Source organism: Quercus robur, chromosome 1 (assembly GCF_932294415.1).
Source record: "Quercus robur chromosome 1, dhQueRobu3.1, whole genome shotgun sequence".
NCBI classification, from domain to species: Eukaryota; Viridiplantae; Streptophyta; class Magnoliopsida; order Fagales; family Fagaceae; genus Quercus; species Quercus robur.
This window is the reverse complement of record NC_065534.1, coordinates 24769686-24791151: the sequence shown is the minus strand read 5'-3', so window position 1 is coordinate 24791151 and position 21466 is coordinate 24769686. Positions and strand designations below refer to the sequence as shown.

Sequence of the window (21466 nt, the reverse complement as noted above, 5' to 3'; positions counted from 1 at the left end):
TTCTAAATTTCAAGTTCAAAATCCAAAACAATTTAGTAAATAAAAAATAGCTAACTACAATATGAAATCAAAAAACAAGATGAATATTAAGGTGAAGTAACCATTTAATCGTAAAAAGAAAAAAAAAAATCAAGGAAAATAACATCAAGTAGAAATGAACAAGGTCTTACGACACGATCACTATATTTTTTTTTCTTTTTCTTTATCTCTCTTCTATAGAAAGAGGGGATGATACATGGCGCGGCATATCTAATCGATTGGCCAACAAGACGTACATAAGTCGACATTGCCTCATGTATATGTTCCTTAGAGCTAGAACCCATAAATAAGTCAAATAAAATTATATAATGATGAGCCTAGAGGGGCTCACTAAACTATCAAGAAATGGTTTTGGCCTAGAATCTATTGAAAGTGCTATATTAGAGGTTTGAGTATTAGGTACTTTTTAGGTTTAAATGTGGGGTTTTTTTTTTTTTTTTTTTTTTTTTCTTTTTAAATATAAAATATTCATTTGATAAATGGTAAGTTTGGCACTTCAATACAATCCTACAAAATTTACAATCCTAAATTTTACAGTCCTAAATGTTTGTAAAAAAGTTAGAATCCTAAATGTTTGTAAAATCGTATAATCCAGATTGCAACTTTATCCACCATAAATAGAATGCACAAGATTCAAAAAGTGTATATTTAAAAAAAAAAATTATTCATTAAATTATTAGACCTTAATTAAAAAATTTACACTATAAAACAAATAGACAAGACATTCTATTCTATTAATGTCTTAAGCCCGTAAAAGAGGTTTTTTTTTTTTTTTTTTTTTTTAATAAGTGAGAGGCCTTACTTTATTATTATTTTTTTTTTTTTTGCAATACTAAAATATAAATAGATATAATATTTCAATTTTAGTCTTTTTTTTCCATTTGGAGGCCATAAATCATTGCCTAAATAGCCTAATTGTTGAGTAGCCCTGGTTCCTCCCCCACAGACTGCTCTAAAATGCCTTTTAGAAAGCCATCAATTAAGTACAAACAATTTAGCAACAAATGGCTATAACCGTTCAACAAAGTTCATCAGAAAAACATATAACTAGTTGTGGATGATAATTAGGATTCTGTCAAGATGGACACATCATGCTCATAAACATTTAACAGCGGTACTCTCAAATTTGCTTCCATCTCTCGTCCTCATTTGTAAAATTCAAAGTCTGTATCTGGCTTCTTCACGTTCGTTCTGTATCCCTTCTCAAAATCCTTTGGCAGAATGACATACCTATTCTTGCGAACTGCATGCATTCCTGCTTCTTGACAAATAGCCGCAATCTGTGAACATCCAGCACGCATTAGGAAAAACATCACAAGACAACTTGGTATTGTTGTGTCAGGAAACAGCAACCCCACAGAATTTTCATAATTGAAGCTGTGAAAAATGTCCTCGAGAAGTTTAAAAATCTTTCTGGTCTGGCTGCAAAATTTGGGTTAAATCCTGATACTAAAGCTCATTTCCTTAGCATCCTAGATTTTGAAGAGGTATCGGGGAAACTTTCTGTGGGTGATTGCAGATCATTGGTAGAGAAAATCACTTGGAAAATCATCTCCACCTGAAGATCTGACAGATTTTGTTGGGTGTTCTTATCTGTTTTTAGTTGTTGGTTGTCTCTGTAATGTTTTGTTCTGGAGGTTGTGGTGTTTCGGTTTGTGGGTTGTTTTATCATTTAACGTTTGTAGTTGTTGGTCTGTTTCTGTTAGTTGAAGTGTTTGGTTTGTAAACTCTTTTATGTTTATCTAATAAAGCCTTTCTTATGCGAAAAAAATCATCTCCTGGTGTGTTAAGCAATTGTCTTTTGCTGAAAGGGTTGCTAATAAAATATGTGCCTTTTAGTTTGCAGGTTTATTGGAGCCGCAATTATTATTATTATTTTTGGCTAACACGGGTGCCCAAAACTCTTTGAGCATCTACCTATGCCCCCAAGGGTATGTTTTTATCCTCCCTAAGAAAGTGCTCAAGGCTGTGGGACGGTAAATTAATTCTCTCTTATGCTGTGGTGCTGATAGGATGGCTATAACTGCTAACATAACTTGGATTGAGGTCATTGAGCCTAAAAAGTGGGTGGATTAGGTTTATGCAAAGCAGGGGAGTGGAATAGGGCAGCTATGATGAGATTTAAATTGAGCCTTTATGCTAGATCAGGGTTTATATGGGTTCGCTCTTATCTACTGAAGGGAAAATCCTTTTGGGAGATCTCTGTCCGTCTGATAGCTCTTGGGGTTGAAGAGACTCCATTTGAGGAAAGTACTGATGCCACTACAGCAAGATTCTCTATTTGCTAACATAGGGGATGCCTGCAGCATGACCAATGGCATACAGATGGTCCATTGCTGGACATTTATCGTTACTGAATCATACATGATTTAGCAAGTAAATCTTCTGAGAAGTGTGGTTTCCTAAAACAATTACTAATCAGGCTTTTGTGCGTTGGTTTACTATCCAAAGCAGACTAACCAGCCAGATACATACTTGCAGCTTGGGGTTATCAGGGTGATCTGCTATATTCCCCATGTAGGGGCAAGATTGAACCAAGCATTCAGTTAGATTTTGAGTGTCATTTTACTTGAAGAGTATAGGATGCCTTGCAGAGAAAATGTCTGATGTAGAGAACAATTGGGATACAACTTTGAATTGGCTTGGGCGATAAAGAAAGCAAAAAGAGAAAAGTCTGCAACAGGTCCTATGCAAACTTGCCGGGTCAGGTGTTACGTATCAAAGATGGATTGAGAGGAATCAGAGAGTTCATGGAGGTAAGGTGTCTAATAGAATTGTGTGGTTAAATTTACCATATCTCAATAGCTTAAATTTTTGGGACAATCGGTAATTTAATATAGTATCAGAACATAAGATCTTGAGTTCAATCCTTATCTCCTCCACTCTACCTCCCATTTAAATTCCCACATGTTGGGCCTTGCCTATTAAGAAGTTTCGGCCCACACGTGAGAGGGAGTGTTAGAATTGTGCGGTTAAATGATTAAATTTACCATATCCCAATAGCTTAAGTTTTTAGGATAATAGGTAATTTAATAGTGTCCACTGAAGAGAAGGTGATCCAAGCAGTCATGTTTGCTGTTTGGGAAAAATGTTTTGGTGCAGAAATATTAAAAACACCATTCAGAACAAGGGTCAGTGCCGCATATGGAGGATTCCTGATATCCTTTTTTGATCTAAGATCCAGATTTGCTTTTTTATCTGGTGTGGTAGTACTGCTAGATGTGTGCGCTTAGTGGTTTTATGTGTGAGTTGTAAATCCTGTTTCGCTGGTTGGTCATTTTGTAGCAGGGTGTCCTGCAAGAGTTTTATTCGGTTTTCTTGAGTCTTGCTTGCATAAGCAACTTATATGATCTGGTTTTCCCTTAAAGGAAACTTTTATCATCCATTAAAAAAAATATATCCTAATTGAAATCTAATTGCCTTTTCATTTTGTAAAAAAATCCAATTGATTCTCATAAAGTGATATAAAAGACATTCACACTATCATTTGAGGCAAAATCAGAAAAAGGGAGAACAAACAAACCTCAGCGGCACTAATTTTGTCTGGCCGAGAAACATAGTCCTCCAGGTCCACCTCATCACCAAGGTTCATTTTAGCAGTGCACACCTGCAAAAACATAAAGCGGCTCAAACATTTTTAACTAGCTTAGAATGCTGAAAATCAACAAAACCAATAACAACGAATAGGAGAATTGGTATTGATAAATGATAATTGTGTTGCCAGATTGCTATTAAAGATTAGGGTGGGTTTTTTTGGGGTCTTTTAATGTCTCTGTGTGCCTTTTATTTTTGGGATGAAAAAGATCTAAAATTGAAAACAAAACAAAGAATTACTATATTATCATTTGGGATAGCTTTTTTTATAAATGGAGCCCATACTAATAAGTGAGATTTTAATAAACTGTATGCACCTAAAAAAATGAGGATTTAAAATGCTATACCTAAATAAGATGGAAACCAAGTCATAACAAGCAGGCACTATGCATGGTAAAAGACTTCAGAAACACTACACCAATGCATGTGCACAAGGCTTACCTGAAAAACAAGCCTCTTTTGTCGTCTATCAGGCAAAGGGAACTCGATTTTTCGGTCAAGCCTCCCAGGACGAAGAAGTGCAGGATCCAATGTATCTGCTCGATTAGTTGCCATGATAACCTTAACATTCACTGTCTGATCAAACCCATCCATCTACAGCCAAAAATTCATAAAATTAAAACATAGGAGAAGCAAACAAGATTGGGAAATGCAAGTATGAGAACATATGTAAGTCTTTTTTTTTACTATTATTATTGGTAACTTATACATGCACTAGGTCTTGAAACAATGACCTCAACCTTCATCCCATTATTATTATTATTATTTTATAATGAGGAACCCTCAAGGTGTGGGCCAGAGACTTTTGGGTTTACAGTTAGTCCAAGCTCTCTCCCTTACTGCTAAGGCACACTGGGTGGGGGCAACCTCCATCCCATTATTATAGGTGGAGGACAAGCCATTTGAGCTAGAGCTCATTAGCATAAATTTAAGCCATCTAAAGGCAAGTCCTCTCCAAACCCAAGTCCATGATATGCACAACGAATTCCTGGCAGAACTTATGTAAGCCTCAATTCAACCAATCTCTCTCTCAAATTCATACCTGATTCAGGAGTTCCATGAGAATACGCTGAACTTCTCTATCAGCTCCAGTTTGAGCATCAAACCTAGCTGTAGCAATAGCATCAACCTCATCGATGAAGATAATCGCTGGAGCATTCTCTTTAGCAAGGCGAAAAACGTCACGTACCATACGTGGGCCCTAAAATGAGGAGAAAAAAGAAACAATAGTATCACTCAATGGCCAAGAAATTGCTACAAGAAAACACTCAACAGATGGACCTTTTATATCACTAAAACCACTTGCTTTTCCCAAAGTATTCACTATTCAGGAAGTTAAAATTTAGAAAATAATATCACAGAGGCCCAAAAAAAGATATCGGCACATTTAAAAAACATGTGCTACAAGAAATGATGAAGTGAGATATTTGATCATGCAAGCTACTTCACACAATAAGATATATATAGCAAGTGAGACATCAAAATTCAGTGAAATATGTCTACAAAATTAGGGCACGCAAACTAATTTGTATAGCACACAATGTCAACACATACCTCTCCAAGATACTTCTGAACAAATTCAGAGCCCACAACTCTAATGAAGGCAGCGGTTGTATGATTAGCAACAGCCTTGGCAAGCATAGTTTTGCCAGTTCCGGGGGGACCATAAAGCAAAACACCTCGAGGAGGATCTATACCAATTTGTTTGTATAACTCATGGTGAGTCAGGGGCAGCTCTACAGCCTCACGAATTTCCTGCTTCTGAATGTCACACCCTCCAATATCCTGATACAAATATTAAATTAGGAGTGGACAAGCACACCAATGTTAAATTCTTATAAAAACAAACATATATATAAGGATATGGTAATGTAGAGAGAAGATGGCAACATACAAATTTGGGATTTAAAAAGCTGTACCCAGTTAAATAAGCGAAACAAGCAGCAAAATTAGCTTATCCAACACTACATAATAAATTGCAACAAAGTAATGCCATAATAGCCTTTAAATTTCAATTATAATGCCTAAAAGTTTTTTTTTTTTTTTTTTTTTTTGGCTTTGGGGGAGGGAGGATGGATTAGGGCAATTTTTGTTGTATGGACTTCTATTTTCAAGTTTTGACACATGCTGAATACGCTACTATTTTTAACTTATCTTTACTTTGAAACAACTCTTCCTTCATACAAGGATTGATATAAGCATATCAAATTCCTTGAAATAGGACATTACATGGCTGGATTGCCAAATTATATCACTCAGTCCTTTCACAGCTAGTTACCAATCTAAAAAATAACAAAAGAAAAATTCTAAAGCTACTATAAATTTTACTACACTACAAAAAACTTACAAATTGATGTGACCGGCAAGAATATGATTGGTGCCACTTAAACGACATAATAAATGAACGTTTGAATTACTTTTTTGTAATTGGTGGCATGTCAGTTTATAAGCTGTATGTAGTAGTATCCTTCGCATCACTCATAAACAAAAAAAATTATAACTTGAAAATTGCTTCTTCAACAAAACCCTAAATCCTAGCAGGACCATACCCACACTATAACACATTCAATGTTCCTGTTAGAAGCACCAAAACAACAAACCCTTAAATCAAATTAAACTAACCCTAAATTCTATTGGATGTTATGGCTTATGTAGTAAAAACTGTAGCATCCCTAGCATAACTATAACTTGAAAATTGCTTCTTCAACAAAACCCTAAATCCTAGCAGCACCACACCGACACTACAATGCATTCAATGACCCTATTAGAAGCATCAAATTAACAAACCCTAAATTCTATTGAATGTCGAAAATTAACAAACCCTAAAACCAAATCGCGCAGAGTGTAAAACTAAAACACGAAAAAGCACAAAAATTTAGAATCAATTGGAAAAAGAATCATACATTATAGGTAACATCAGGCTTCTCAGACTGGCTGAGGAGCGAGATACTCGAATCGGCTTCGGGCGGCAACACATCGACGAGGGCATTAGAGTGACGGTGCAAAGCAACCGAAGCCGAAGGCTTCAACAGCTCGCGATTGATGGTGCTAAGGATCCGAACGTAGTAATTCGACCCGGTGGTTGACCCGACGATGCCGTTGTTCTGATCCACCATCTCCATGAACTGTCCAATCACGAGCGGCACCGATTGGATCCGCTTCACCTCTTCCTGAGCTCGCAGCAACTCTCGCTTCAGATTCTTCTGCTCGTCCTTCACGTACTCCTCCTGTATGTCGATGAATTCGATTTGTCTCTGTAGCGATTTGAGTCGGCCGTAGAGGTCGTCTTCGTCGGAGGTTTGGTCGGCGAAGTTGCTTTGCAGGTCGGATCTTGTGGAAGGAACCGATGGCGGTAGCTCTGGGGTTGGCTTTGGGTCCATTACTAGGGCTGAAGCTGCCATTATTGGAAGCGGAGTTTGGTAGTTTGAGAGAGAGAGAGAGAGAGAGAGAGAGAGAAGAGGAGAAGAGAATAGAGTGAGAGGCAAGAAATCTTAAAGCAAAGAATTTGCAGTATTTATTAGCTAACATGCCAATACGGTGACGTTTCAGACCTCCGCTTCTTAGTTTTCTAAACACACCGTCTTTAGTTCTATTTTATTTTTTATATATTTTTTTTTGAAGAGTATTTTTTATATATTAAAATAAAAGAAAATCCCTCCTTTTTTTTTTTTTCCTTCTTAAATAGGAAAAGTAAGAGTTTATTTATAAACAACTTATTTAGGTTGCGTTTGGGTTTATTTATGAATAGCTTATTTAGGTTGCGTTTAGTATAATTTAAAAAGTTAGCTTATTTTTTACTATTTAACTTATTTTAACTATTATTTATAGGTTTCACAGCATTTTTTAGTACTATTCATAAGTTCAACTATACTATTTCAACTAACTTTTTACTTTCTTTTTTTTATAGGTGCTAACTTTTTACCTTTATTTACAATACTTTTAGCTAAAACAAAAAATTTTTTGCTGAAAGCATTGTAAATAAAACTAAGGGTTTGTTTGGTTGGAGGAGTGGAAAAGTGAGAGGATAGAAAATGGTGGGAGGATGAAAAAGTAAGAGGATATAAATTATTTTAATTTTTCTCCTTTTTGTTTGGTTGGGAGTGGAAAAATGAAAGGATGGAAAAAGTGAGTTTGTATAAATTTACTTATATATCCTTATTAAAAAATGATAGCTAATTAAAACAAAAAAAAAAAAAGTGACAAACAACCAAAAAAAAAAATCACCCAAATTATTAAAAAATAAAAATCATGTCTAGTTTAAAACAAAGAAAAAAAAAAGGCAACGCATAGGAAATCCAAAAAAAAAAAAGCCAACGTCCAACCCAAAAAAAAAAAAAAAAAAAGGGAGTTGGATGGATTGCACATGAGCATTTTTATCTATTAAAAGACCTCATTTTCTCTTTTCAATTTTCTCTTCAATTTGAGGAGAAAACTTTTTGGTAAATCAGGAGAGAAAACACTTAGGCCCCACCATTTATTTTCCTTCGTCCCCATCAACCAAACACACTCCAAAAAGTTTTCCTTTCCATTTTCTCTCCAAAGTTTTCCATTCACCCTATTTCACCTCCAAACAAACACACTCTAAGGGTTCGTTTGGTTGGAGGAGTAAAAAAGTGGAAAGACAGAAAATTATTGGGAAGATGGAAAAGTGGGAGGATAGAAAAGATTTAGGTTATGTTTGGTAACAGTTTTTGTTTTCTATATTTAAAAACTTGTTTTTGGCAATATAAAGAAAAAACAATTTTCTTGTATTTTTTAAATCAAAAACATGTTTGGTTAGTTGAAATTAAAAAATAATTTTTTGAAAAACAAATAAAAAATACTAAAATACATTATTATTAGGATTTGAACTCTAATGTTAATTCATTAAATGAGACAGATTCATTAAATCAAATGTGTGTTTTCTTTAACTTTTGAAAACTAGAAACTAAAAACAACATTTTATATGTTTTCAGTTTCCTTCACAAATTGAGTTTTGAGAACAGTTTTTATTTTCTATCCATTTTGAGTTGCCAAATAAGTTTTTTAGTTTTAAAAATAAAAAATTGTTTTTGAAAATAGAAAATAAAGAGAAAAAGCAGTTACCAAACATACTCTTAGTTTTTCCTCGTGTGTGTTTGGTTGGAGGAGTAGAAAAGTGGAAGGGTAAAAAACTCTTTTGTTTGGTTGAAAATAAAAGTGGGAGGATAGAAAATGTAGTTTATATAAATTAATTATTATACCCTTGTTACATAATATGTAAAAAATATATTTATTTGTACTCATTAAATAATATAAAATTTACCACATTATACATATAAATTTATATTATTATTTTTATTATTATAATGTAAAAAATTACAATAATGTACATTTAATTGGGTAAAAGATTTTGTAACCAGGGTATTCCTATATTCACCATTCAACTAGCGAATATAACGTGGGCAACAAATAAGCTAAGCAATTCAACTTGGCAAAACTTATAAATCAAAACTTGCACTAATAATTTAATTGGGCAACAAAAAACAATAGATTAATGAGGAATATAATGAGGACAAGAAACAATAGAATGAGGAATATAATCAGGTCACGTTGCTGTGCTGATTAAACAAGGCAAGAAGAGAGAGAGAGAGAAGAGAACTTGAAGTAGTTCATGTTGCTGTGCTATGAAGGTGCTAAGAAAGTGATAAAGATGAAGAGGCAAAAGTAATTAGGTCACAGGTGAGATGAATAAAGTGAGGGTATTTGTGTAAAGTACATCATTCAGCACTTTTTCCTCCCCATCTTCTTCCCAAATTGGGAGGATAACAAAATGTGGGCCTGGAGGGAAAATTTTCCTCCCCATTTTCTGTCTCTCTTGTTTTCTCTCCTAAATCAAACAGTGAAAAATACCATTTTTCACCCTATTTTTGTCTCCCTAAACAATATCAAAAAGTACAATGAAACTTATGAATAGTAACAAAAATAAACTAAATAGTAAAAGAAACTGTCCAATATAAACTATCCCAAACCCAACATTAGAATACGTATCTAATATATATTTCAACTGATAATCCACTTTTTGCTATTGCCAAAAGGCACAAGTAATAGTTTTTCTATTGAATAGTTATATATATCTTTTATTGAAGAAAAAAAAAAGTTATATACCCCTTTACAACAAAGCTTTTCATATAGCCTTAGTTGGTCGTTGGGCTTGAGAGATGTGCTGAAGCAATGAAATATAATTGGAGGATTGATGTGGCATTTAGGGCCAAATTTTACCGCTGAAGGTCGCATAACAAAAGACCGAAATCGGGAAGTGTATTGCAATATATTTTGGTTGACAATTTTCCCAATTTAAGAAAAAGAGGAAGTCCTTCAGCCCGAATCATCTATCCTCTCTACCTCAAAGATATGGTCTGACAAATTCGAGAGAGGTCCCAAGGCAATTACAAAATAGGGCCCATAATGTAAGAGAATGGGCTAGTCTATTTGCAAACATAATACACATAATTTTTTAAAATTAATTTTCTAATATTTTGACTATGTGATTACTGAATCAAGAATCACATCTAAATTGACATTTGAAGGTCAAATTTGAGTAGAGAGAAGGGGAATAGATATCCCTACCCTTACCCTCTATCTACTCCCACTCCCGCTCCCTCTCCCTCCAAACATAGTGGAAAGATGTTACGGTGTCAAGAACTATCCTAGCCATAGATCACCTAATGTTTGCTAATGGCTTCATGTTGTCCTGTGGTTATATGAGGAGATTGAATGTGCAGCTAATTGTACGAATAAGTATTGTTCCTAGTAGGGACAAGAAGTGAATCAATCTAAGTTGAGTATTTTTGCATCGAAGAATGCGAGGCTTATATTATACATGCTAAATGGAGTTGTAGGAAAATGTCCTTGGAATCAAAAAACTTTTGTTGCTTGTTATTTCTCACTAGGTGAAAACCATATGACTTCACTTTCTTAAAAGAAAAACTTGAAGCAAGACTTAGTACCTAGAACATAAAATGCTTGTCACGGGCAGGGAAAGCCACTCTAACTAGATATGTAGGTCAAGCTCTACCTTTGTTGTCAATGTCTATCTTTGGAGCTCCTAAGAAAGTTCACAAATAAGTTGGACAACGGTATGTGCATGACATTGAAAAATTGGCAAGCATTACGCGGTCTATCCAAAACATGGCGGTCTAGGCTTCAAACACTAGAAAAAAATATGTGAATGATGCTCTTCTTGCTAAGGTAAACCAAAAATGTGTGTGAAAGTGTTATCTGCTAATTATGATGGGCTAGAGTTAATTTAAGGATAATACTATAATAGGCATAGATCCATGTCTTGGATTTGGAGGAACGAAAAGATGCAGAAATTGAGAAAGTAATATGTTATTTGTTACAATTCTACTAACACAACATTTATCACAATCTGTTAAAATGGTAGAATGTTTGTGATATACAATCACTTTCACTTTTCACATCGACCCACCAAATTTTATTCATCAATCACTTTCACAAGTTGTGACAACAATTCTAAGAAATGACCAGTACATTAATAAGTGGCAAGATCCTTGGGTCCCAAAGCCATATTAGGTTGATTCATAGCGTAATCGACATATAAAGTAGAACATCAGAGAATAAATGTAAGTTTGATACCTCCACTCTTCACCTCCCCCTTGCGCACGTATCTAGCCCAATATCTGAGATAATTCATGTTAGCCCATTAATCACCATAATTAAAAAGAATAAAATAGTCTCTTTCCTTTTCAATGTGGGATTAAACATTTTCACAACTCCTCATCTTCCATATTCACTCCAACATTTTACATTTATGTTGTAACATTTATTCATTTTAATTATTTAATATTAAAATACCCCAACATAAACTACATGGAGAAGTTTTTTTTTTTTTTTTTTTTTTTTTTTTTTTTTTTTTGAGAAGAAAACTACATAAGAGTTTGAAAATGCTTTTACGGTGAATTGCTTCTAGTGTGTTTCCTCTAACAAGTATAATTGCAAGTCTGAAACAGATTAAATTAGAAGATGGAGGTTGTGGTATGTGTTGGATGGAAATAGAGACATTTTTTTTTATATGTCCCATGGCCATGAGGGTTTGATTTGGTTTAATGTGAGTGGGATTGTTCACAAAACCGCTCGGAATGCACCTAAACTGACCAAAACTGCTCGCAAATTAAAGTAACTTTGCAATTCAATGTTAAAAAAACCGTACAAAATCATACTGCACCACACCCATATAATATATATTATATGAACTATGTGTTTTCGACTAATTAAGTATATATTATATATTAAAATTGCACTGCACCTATTAATATATATTTTTTATTTCATATGTAATATATATAGTAAATATATTGTAGGGTCACGTTTTTCAGGTCAAGCCCAATATGCATGGAACCTTAAACCAGTGAGCCCGATACAATGAATTTGTAGAGAGTGGGCCAAAGAGTTAGGCTTTAGAGTATGGACAGCGGTCGTCACGGCATTCTTTACATTACATTGAGACGGGTTGGGTTCATTTGAGAGGACTGATCCTCGGCCCGGCCTGGGGAGCCCTTTTTTTTTGGGCCTCTGGTGTGTTGGGGGGTCTTTGCCCCCCAACCTCTCTGTCTCTCTTTATTCCCTTTTATATAGTAGTTTTCTTCCTCCTGAATGGGATCCCTAGGGTAGGTACTTGTCCCATCAGCCCTTCCTTCCAGTTGTTGGGAGTGGTTGTTAGGACAGAGAAGTATGGCCGTGTCAGGTATAAAGTACTGAATGCAATAATGACAACCTTTCCTTTAGATACTTTCGTTGTCCTTTTCTATTTTAGTACTTTTCCTACTCCGTAGGGTGATAGGGAGTGTCACTACCAGTGGCAGGTTGCCTCCTTCATCCTCGGCTACACCGTGCCGAGGAGGGTTCTCCCCATGGCTGAGGAGGGGCTTTTCCTCCCCGTGACCGAGGAAGGATTTTTCCCTTGAGCTGGGCCTTTGGCCCAATGTAGACATCGACATGGACCTACTGGTTTTTTACCCCCCACATATATATTAAATAGATTTAGCATATATTAAATATATTTAGTATATATATATATATGAAAAGCGACCAAATTGCATCACATTAGTGGGTTCCAATTAGCTCAACTAGTAAAATCTCTAATGGTTGAATAAGAGATATGGGGTTCAATTTCCGCCAACACCAAAAACCAATTAGTGTCTTGGTCTGATGATAAAGAGTTATCATTAAAAGCAGACACCATATGTTAAAACTTTCTAAAAAAAAAAAAAATGCATCACATCACACCACATGGTAACCAATTGTGGCAGGCCTTTTTATGTTGTTGGGCTTTAATCCCTCCTGTTGCACTACGGCTCATAGATCTGAGGTAACAGAGTTGGGACTGGCCTAAATGAGACTACACTTTAAGCCAGCCTGCACGCAAGTTGGGCCATCCCAATATAGACGTATTCTGGCAAGAGCACTGTGGGCTAGGCATATGGTACGGGCATGGTAGAAATAAATCAATAATTGTTACAGATGTTATAGCAAGAATATACTATGACAAAATAACTAGAATACTAAACAGAATGAATAAGACTAACGCCAATAAAGAAAGTTTCTAATAAAGTTATGGTAGAATAATACAACAAGTGGAAATAACACTACGACAAACAACTTAGTAACTAAACAGTAAACTAGTCACCCAATAAGCACAAATAGCAAAAAAGAAAACTTGTCTACTAGAAAAGTAAGCTTAGCTTTTTAGCAGAAGCGAATCCAAAAAGAGAGCCAATTGCCAACGTGAGTAACCTCAGGAAAGGTTTCTACCATAGAAGTTACGTATTTTGGAAAAATGACCTAAATGGTTTGAATTTCAATTCTCAATCCCTCAGAGAGTAGGTCTGTCAAGAGGGAGATAAAAATGTAGTCTATTGATGTATGCCTCTATTTCTACCACTTATATATCTCTATGATTTCCTGTATATTCTTCCTTTTTCTCTATTCTTTCTACTTTTCCTTCCTTTCGTTTCTCCCAAAAAAAAAATTTTCCTTTTTTTCCTCCTCCTCGCCTTCCTTCTTCTGCCTTACTATTCACAACAACCCCCTTTTATACTATCTGTCATGGTGGGATTTACCATTTTTACCCCTCAACTGCTTTTGGCTCCTTATGGGTGTCCTTCCAAGACTACCCACTAGCCTGCTGGCTGCTTAGCCACTACCATTACTCTGAATGTGTTGGTTGCACCACTCTCCATTCCCAGAAAAAATTACTTGTCTTGTTTCTTACCTCTCTTTGTTTTTCACTTCCCTCATCCGAATAAGGATTAAGCCTCTTCATTACCTACCTCTATGACACACATCAAGTGGTCCCAACCCATACTTACCTCTTTTGGGTGAGATGTCATCCAGTAGGACATCTCTCCTAAAGAAACTTAAGTGGAAACCCCAGAATAGACTCTTTTTTTCTCCCTACCACCAAACCACACCCTCTGAAAGCCTTGACCCGTGGCCTACCGCTCATGTATTGGTTGGGTACAAGTAGATGGTGCCCTGACCCTTTGTGCATGCTCCACTCCCTCTAAATTTGTTTCTTTCTAGCCTTCACACCATTTCTGCTACCTCCGTGTTAGTTTGATTTAGCTGTATATGTTGGTTGGTGTTTATCTTTTGTGGCGTGAATGATGTGTGGGCTTTTGGGCTCATATTCTGTCTTTCATCCCTTCTTGGACTGGGCGTTACTAGGGCAAAAAGCCCCCATCTTCATGCCAAGCCCGTGCTTTCCTTTTCTATGTCCATGGGCCTTTTGACTATTGATCCTACCATATCACTTCATCATGCCTGCTATAGTTTTACCTCTCTTTTTCATTTCTTGTTACCCCGTGGGCTTGTGGATTGATACTCTTGCCGTGGCAACCCACTTCTTCATCAATCTTTTACTCAGGGCTTCCTTGGCCCACTTTCCACATCTTTACCTCATTTGGGCTTTGTTGGCCAACATTCCTACTGTGTCAACCCATTCCACTACCTTATTCGTTGGGCTTCCTCAGCCCATTTACTTCTTATTTACCTCTTTTACTCCCATGAGCTTTTTGCTAAATTATTTGGGCTTCCTCAACCCAATTACTACATCTCTATCTCTTATTACTTTTCGGGCTTATTGGCCTTCAAGCTAACCCATTGAGTTTACTAATTCATTTCCTGGGCTTTCCTGACCCATTTACTTCCTCTTTACCTCTTATTATTCTCATGGGCTTACTATTTCATTCATTGGGCTTCCTTAGTCCATTTACTTCTTCCTTATCTCTTTTTATTCTTATGGGCCTGCTGACCATCAATCTTGTCATTTCAGCCTACTAAGCTTATTTCCTTATTCCTTTTGCCGTTTTCCCTTCCTCACCTTCTCTATTGTTAGGCTTCTTCTACTATTGGGCCCTTTGTCAAAAGAATGGCCATCAACACCAATTTATTAAAATACGGTGCTGTGCTAAATATAACCCAAAACTGCACTGTGAATACTTCTAAATGTGGGAGCTTAAATGAGACCAAATTCAAGTAGATTTAGATAGAGAATTAATATGTCTAAACGTAGATCTACTTATGATGAAATAATTAGGTGGCATTTGGTATGAGGGAATCCACATTACCCCCAGCATTCAAATTTCTTAGAATGTGATGTCTTGCAATCTAGATACCTTGGATGTAACTATTCTCATGTTTGGTTTATTCATAGGAATCTTAAAGGAATTATTTATTTTTCCTGTACTATTCTTAAATTTATAAACCCAATATCATTTTTTTTAATCTTCCTCTAAATAAATAATAACAAATAAAATATAAGATATAAATTAAGATAAATTCATTAAAACTATAGTCTAACATTTCAAAATGACATGTGTAGGGACACGATTTGCGTTGGACCACGGTAGGGTTGGGTTCGCACGTAAATGGACCCGTGCAATATCATTTGTAGAGAGTGGGGTCGAAAGGCTAAGTCATGTTTACTCGGCTGTGGTTTTGTTAAGTTTTTCCTGCATAATCTAGAGGTGTTCACCCCTTTGGTCCTCTCCTTTCTGGAAGGCCCCCCTTTTTAGGTTGCAAATTTTCCTTTTATATTAGCATGCATTCAATTTCCTTCGTCCACGTGTAGGGTCGAACTTTCCTAGCCTGACACTTGTCCCATCAGTTTAAGACCTGAGTGGTTGGGAGTGGTTGAGTAGGCTAAAGAGACACGACTCTGTGAGAGGCAAAGCTCCGTCTAGGGCAGGTAGTTTGGGCAGCCTTTCCTAGATATTTTAGATTTCTTACAAGATTATCCCTATGCCGCTTTTACCCCTTTCCTTAGTGTAGCTCTGGGCTAGCCGAGGGCTGTACCCTCCTCGGCGGTTTCTATGGCCCATTGGTGCTTTGCGTTTATTGGGCTGGGACTACTATCCTCTTCGGCCTGGGCCTTAAGTATTCCTGTGAATAGGTGGATCTGGCCCATCTGTTGTCGGGCCCCACAACATGCAAATACAAAAATAACTATTTAAATTCTTATTTTTTATGAAAATCACAACATCATGTTTTGTTAATAAATATAAATATTTTATTTTATTTTAGCAAATAACCAATTCCAAATTGGAGATATAAATATTGCATTTTATTTTAGCATTTATATTGTTGTGGCGAGAAGAGATAAAAATAAAGAAATAGATATTGATGATTTGTTTTATGTTTTATCTCCATTGGCTAAATAATAAGTGAAAAATTGTAAAATTGTCAATTTATAACAAATGTTATTTTTTTAAGCTCGAGAACCTAAATACCTATTTATTTTAAATGAAATCTACATTCCTAAAAGAATGGGATTAAGTGGGAATCTGAATACTTTTGGCATTTGATTTCTTTACGTGATTTGTAATTAAATATAAGGAATCTTTTAACATTTCTGAAAATCCTAAAACATTGTTCCGCACCCATTGCCACCAACTTTTTGTACCAAAGTAGTTGTTTATCATAATGGCAGCTGTAGCACTGTTTGATGTGCTGTGAAAGTTAGAAATGACATGTTATTTAATAATGTACAAATTGACCCAGGTTTGATTCTTCACGGGAGTTCAGGTAGCTTTATCAGAGTATTATCAAATAATGAAGAAATCAGAGATGAAGATTCAAAAGCCACTACAGCAAGGGTGGGACTGCCCCCCGTTTATGAAAGCTCTTTACATGCAGTGCGAATGACATTGGAAGTGGCTAGGAAAGAGAGGTTCTTTATGTTATCATCGAGATTTTAGAAGATGCATAGGAAGTGTTTGATGCTATCTTATTATTAATTCTTAGTTTAGTTAGGAGTTGAACTAGAAGAAGTGTCCACTCACGTTGAGATGATGCATTTTCAGTTCAGCAAAGAAATTGAAAGCATATCAAACCAATTCAATTGTTTGTATTATTTAACTCCACAAATAGATCAAGCCACGAAGAAAAATTAAAAAGAAAAAAAAAGTGCAAATAATCAAAAACAAAACAAAAAGTTCAGGGGAAGAAAGGAAACCATATTACACAAGTTTAGTAGATCCCCCCCCAACCCCAAAGTACAGAGGGAGCATCTACAAGTAAAACGATGCAACTAAGAGATGGAGAATCTTCTCCTCCTAGGCTTGGTAATATCCACCACATCTTCAATATTAGACGTGTCCTTAGACCCACTCTTGAATGGATTCAGCTTTCCCAGCTTCTTAGAAACCGAGGAGAAGAACGTTTTTTTGGTACTGGACCCATTAACCTTGGTAGCAGAAGTAGATGATGATGTCCCTGGAACTTGAACATTATTATTGTTCTTGTTCACCTGCATGTCCGAAATGTACATCTTCATCTTCAACAGCTCTGTACGCAAGGCCTCGTTCTCTTTGACCAGTGAAACGTCAGCCTGCAATTGCTTCCTCGTTGATATCGAATTATCTGGCGTCCTGTTATTACTTTCCTCCACGCCACTCCTGAGCTTCAGCTGATCGTAGTATAATGCATGGAGAACTATCTGCACAGGCAACCGCTTGTTCTGCGAGGCGTGGACTCTGGCTTCGTAGGATAGCTTCAGCGGGTCCATCACGCTGCACACTTTCTCTCTCTCTATCTCGTCCAGGTTTGGATGCGCCTGCAAAAGTTAGGCCATCAATTTAGATAAATGGAGTGTAGACCCAAGCACCGACAAAGATAACAATGTCGTTTTGGAAGTTTGTAAAATATAAATGCGCTAAAGGAGTCCTCTCCCACAGTAGCTGCTTTCCGCCTCTTGATTCGGGATGTTAAGAATTTTTGCAGATTTGCAGAGTACTTTCATAATATTAGTTTTTCTCATATTTGTAGAAATGGATATTTTGTAACTCACAATTTTGGTAGACATGGACATCGTCTCATAATTTCTCTTACATGGATGGAAGATGTCTCACAGCAAGATTCAATTGTTTTACAAGCTAATTTGGCATCTGTTTCTTAATAATACTTCTATAGGTTTCATTCTAAAAAAAAAAAAAAAAGTCACTTAAATTGTCAAATTAATCCTTAAATTTAATTTTTTTGATGATTTAGTTTATTTTGTAAAAATGAGTTAATAATATTAATACGATCCTTTTTTGATGAACAATATTAATATGATCCTTGGTCCAAATTTATTATCAAACAACATTGTTTAATCATTCTTTCTCTTAATTAAATACTTTACTAAAAATATTCATGAAATATGTCATTGAAAAAATAGGAAAAATATTTTCTTCTGTTTAAATTATTATTTTTTAATTCAATCCAAATATAAGACAAGTGACATTAAAAAATTTAATAGTCTTAAAAAAAAATAATGTTAAATAATATAAAATTAAATAAAAATGAGAAGAGATTGAAGAATATAAAAACCTTAAATCGCTTCTTTTGTTAACAAAGTTTGACTCATTTTGACCATATGAACAAAATAATAATAATTTCAACCACTAAGGTAGGGATTAAATTGACTTAAATAATAATAAATTAATAGTGATTACCTTTAGATAAATATCGACCGCACGATAAAGATCATCGTCGGCTTTTCTAGCTCCTTTGGGTACGAGATTAGCGATGCCGTTGAACTTGGAGATACTGAGTTCATCGTAGGTTGCGATTTCGCCTAGATATGCGTCGACGGTCTTAGACACTCTGTGCATCGAACTCGAACACGTTTCTCTGAAATCACCGACGCTAAACACGGCCATCGTTTTCTCTTTCTCTACAAAACCAGAGACGATTTTCCTAACGCTATCTAAGTCAAACAGTCTCTCTCCGTCGTAGGTAAACGACAAAACCAGAAGGTTATCGACGGTCACATGTTCCAGAATCGCTGAGATCCGCTTCTCGAGCTCGCTCTTGCAACTGCTCGAAGCTTTGAGGAAAATCGCGGATCGGAGGAGGCAGCAGAGGAAGTGGATAGGGAAAGCCGCTTTTTCGGAGGGTAAGAGAGATACTATGGAGTTCAGAAGCTCACGTTGTTGGATTCTGAGCTTAGGGTTGCTTTCATCCGAGATCTTGGTTCCATTTCCAGAGTGGTCTCGTACTAGATCTCGTAGTGATCTCTCTGTGTATGTTATCAGAGCGCTCGCTAGAGTAAACGATTTCGCTCCACGTTGTTTCATTGCGTTGATGATGTTTCCGAAGAAATCGATGTCCAAGATTGATAGCTCCTCTGTCCACCAATTCGGCGGTGATCGACTAGGAAAATTCGACTCATTACACGCCTAATTTAACAAATATATATATATAGTTAGGTTTTCGAAGAGTTTTGGATAATCTCGTTAATAAATAATAATAAATAAAAAAAAGTGTTACGGATCGATTAGTTTTATACCTTAGCACTGATAAAGTCGATGCATCTTTGGACAATTTTGAGGTTTTTGGCTAAGGGGAGAAGATCCTCGCAAGATTTGAAGACAACAATGGCGCCGGAGAGGCTCGCAAAGGCGACCTGCGAGAGGAAATCTTCGGTGCGGCCAGCGAGGTTGTTGTCGCAGTATTTATCGTTCATTTGTAGGTACTCTGCAGCGCAACGAAGAGCTGCAACGTTGTGGACTGTGATTTCGAAGTTGACACTGTAACAGAACTTGGCTGCTTTCTCAAAGATCTCAGGGCCTCCGGGAATTTCAGAGAGATTGATCCTCGTTAATTCAGGTTCTTTTGACTCCATCATCAGTTTTCTTATGTAGTTGCTCTTAGCCACCAGCATAAACTGCCACAACCACGTACACAATTAACAACTTCAAATCAATAATTCTCTATCAGAAAAGAGACAGAGAAAGAGAAGGGTTTTCAGACCTTATGAAGAGAAAACTTTGCTTCACCAACTTCAACTACAACATCTGTGGGAATTTCTTGAGAGAAAACCCTGCGAACATTTGCTTGTTTTTGGTTAGTAATTGAGAGAGAGAGAGAGAGAGAGAGAGAGAGAGAGATCAGATCATAATAATCTTTGTTTATCTATTTATAGAGAGATTGAATACCATTGGCCGGTTCTCTCCATGGCCATTGACAGCCTCCTGTTGCTAGTAACAGAGGCAGCCATGATTGCTATTGAAGATTAAGAGAGACTCAGATAACAGTAGAATCTCGTTAAAAAAAAAAGGTGTTACGGATCGATTAGTTGGGTTATATAGAGAATTTTGTATGTCTTTATTTTTTGTGTGGTCACTGGTGTTACTTTCTAATCCTCTTTTATCTTACGTGTAACTTGCTTTTTGGATAGTTTTCTCTTTTCTTCACTTTAGATTGACCATTTTGCCCTCAAATCAATTCCACGTCGTACCAACCAAAACGACAGCTAAAAAATTATGTTCCTGTCAGCTCCGCTACTTTCTTAGCTCAAGTGAATTTACTCAATTTTTTTCTTGACAATAAAGAGTCTGCTTTTCAAATTTCAACAAAAGGATGGAATAATAGATTAATAATCGATTCTCCAACACCCAAAATTTGAACATAGTTCCTTAGGTATAAACCTATAGTATTCTAGTAACCCCAATAATGTGTTTGGATGAACGATTTTGATCTAGGTGGGATTTCTTTTGTTTATATTAACAAAAATGTTATATTAAAATTTTTGGGGATTTTTGAAGTTAGAATTTTCAAGCATCTATTCCTGAATTTAAATTCAATCCACCACTAGTCTTTGTACTATCATTATTTTTGTCATTATTATCGTCGTTGTCATCACCACCACCGTTCAAAAAAAAAAAACTTAGGTAGTATTGGAGTACTACTCTCGGCTCTCACAAAGTGGGTGAGTCCCACCATGGAGCTCACCCACTTTGTGCGATCTAGGAGCAATGTTCTGAGACTACCTAAGTATTGTCCACCATTCAATAGTCATTATAATCATTTTTACTGCCACCACTACTATCACTAGTCACTACTAACACCAAATGCTGCCACCACCATTATCATCATTGCCCGCAACATTTATATGATAACACAACCATTGTCATCGATGTTATTTATATTATCTATAAAATGACTCTCCTTTTTGAATTGAACTTTTATGTGGTTCAAAAATACTCTCATTAATGAAGGGTAGCTTCTCTTAAAAATATGATTATAAATGTCAAATAACAAATTTCATTTTGAATTAAAAAAAAAAAAAAAAAACTCCTGAAATTTAAGATTTTTTTACTTTCACATTCATCTTTTTATTCCCTAAAATTTACCCTCTAAGTTTCACTAATATTCATTTAAGTCATCTAACATTACTTTCGTTATTTTAATCCTCTAAGTTTCAAGTTTATTTAATTAAAGTCTCTCCATCAATTTCCGTTAAATTTAGCCTTCATATTTTTTAGAAAAATGTCAAATTTTTTGATGCATTGAATTCATATAATGCATT

General features: G+C 35.8%; 2 protein-coding genes across 2 annotated transcripts; both read right to left on the bottom strand.

The window, feature by feature from the left end:
* Positions 1–1018: 1018 nt before the first annotated feature.
* Positions 1019–7112, bottom strand: LOC126726858 (26S proteasome regulatory subunit 6B homolog). Its single transcript, XM_050432267.1, has 6 exons — positions 6537–7112; positions 5188–5418; positions 4676–4834; positions 4075–4227; positions 3563–3646; positions 1019–1319 (listed from the first exon to the last, which is right to left on the bottom strand). Exons 1-6 carry the CDS (start codon positions 7032–7034, stop codon positions 1185–1187), a joined length of 1260 nt encoding a protein of 419 aa, XP_050288224.1. The 5' UTR covers positions 7035–7112; the 3' UTR covers positions 1019–1184.
* A 9888-nt stretch (positions 7113–17000) lies between these two features.
* LOC126726850 (root phototropism protein 2) lies at positions 17001–20256 on the bottom strand. The gene is made up of 5 exons (XM_050432256.1): positions 20094–20256; positions 19909–19978; positions 19445–19822; positions 18609–19334; positions 17001–17728 (listed from the first exon to the last, which is right to left on the bottom strand). The coding sequence occupies exons 1-5, from the start codon at positions 20153–20155 to the stop codon at positions 17204–17206; spliced, it is 1761 nt and encodes a 586-aa protein (XP_050288213.1). The 5' UTR covers positions 20156–20256; the 3' UTR covers positions 17001–17203.
* Positions 20257–21466: the final 1210 nt, after the last annotated feature.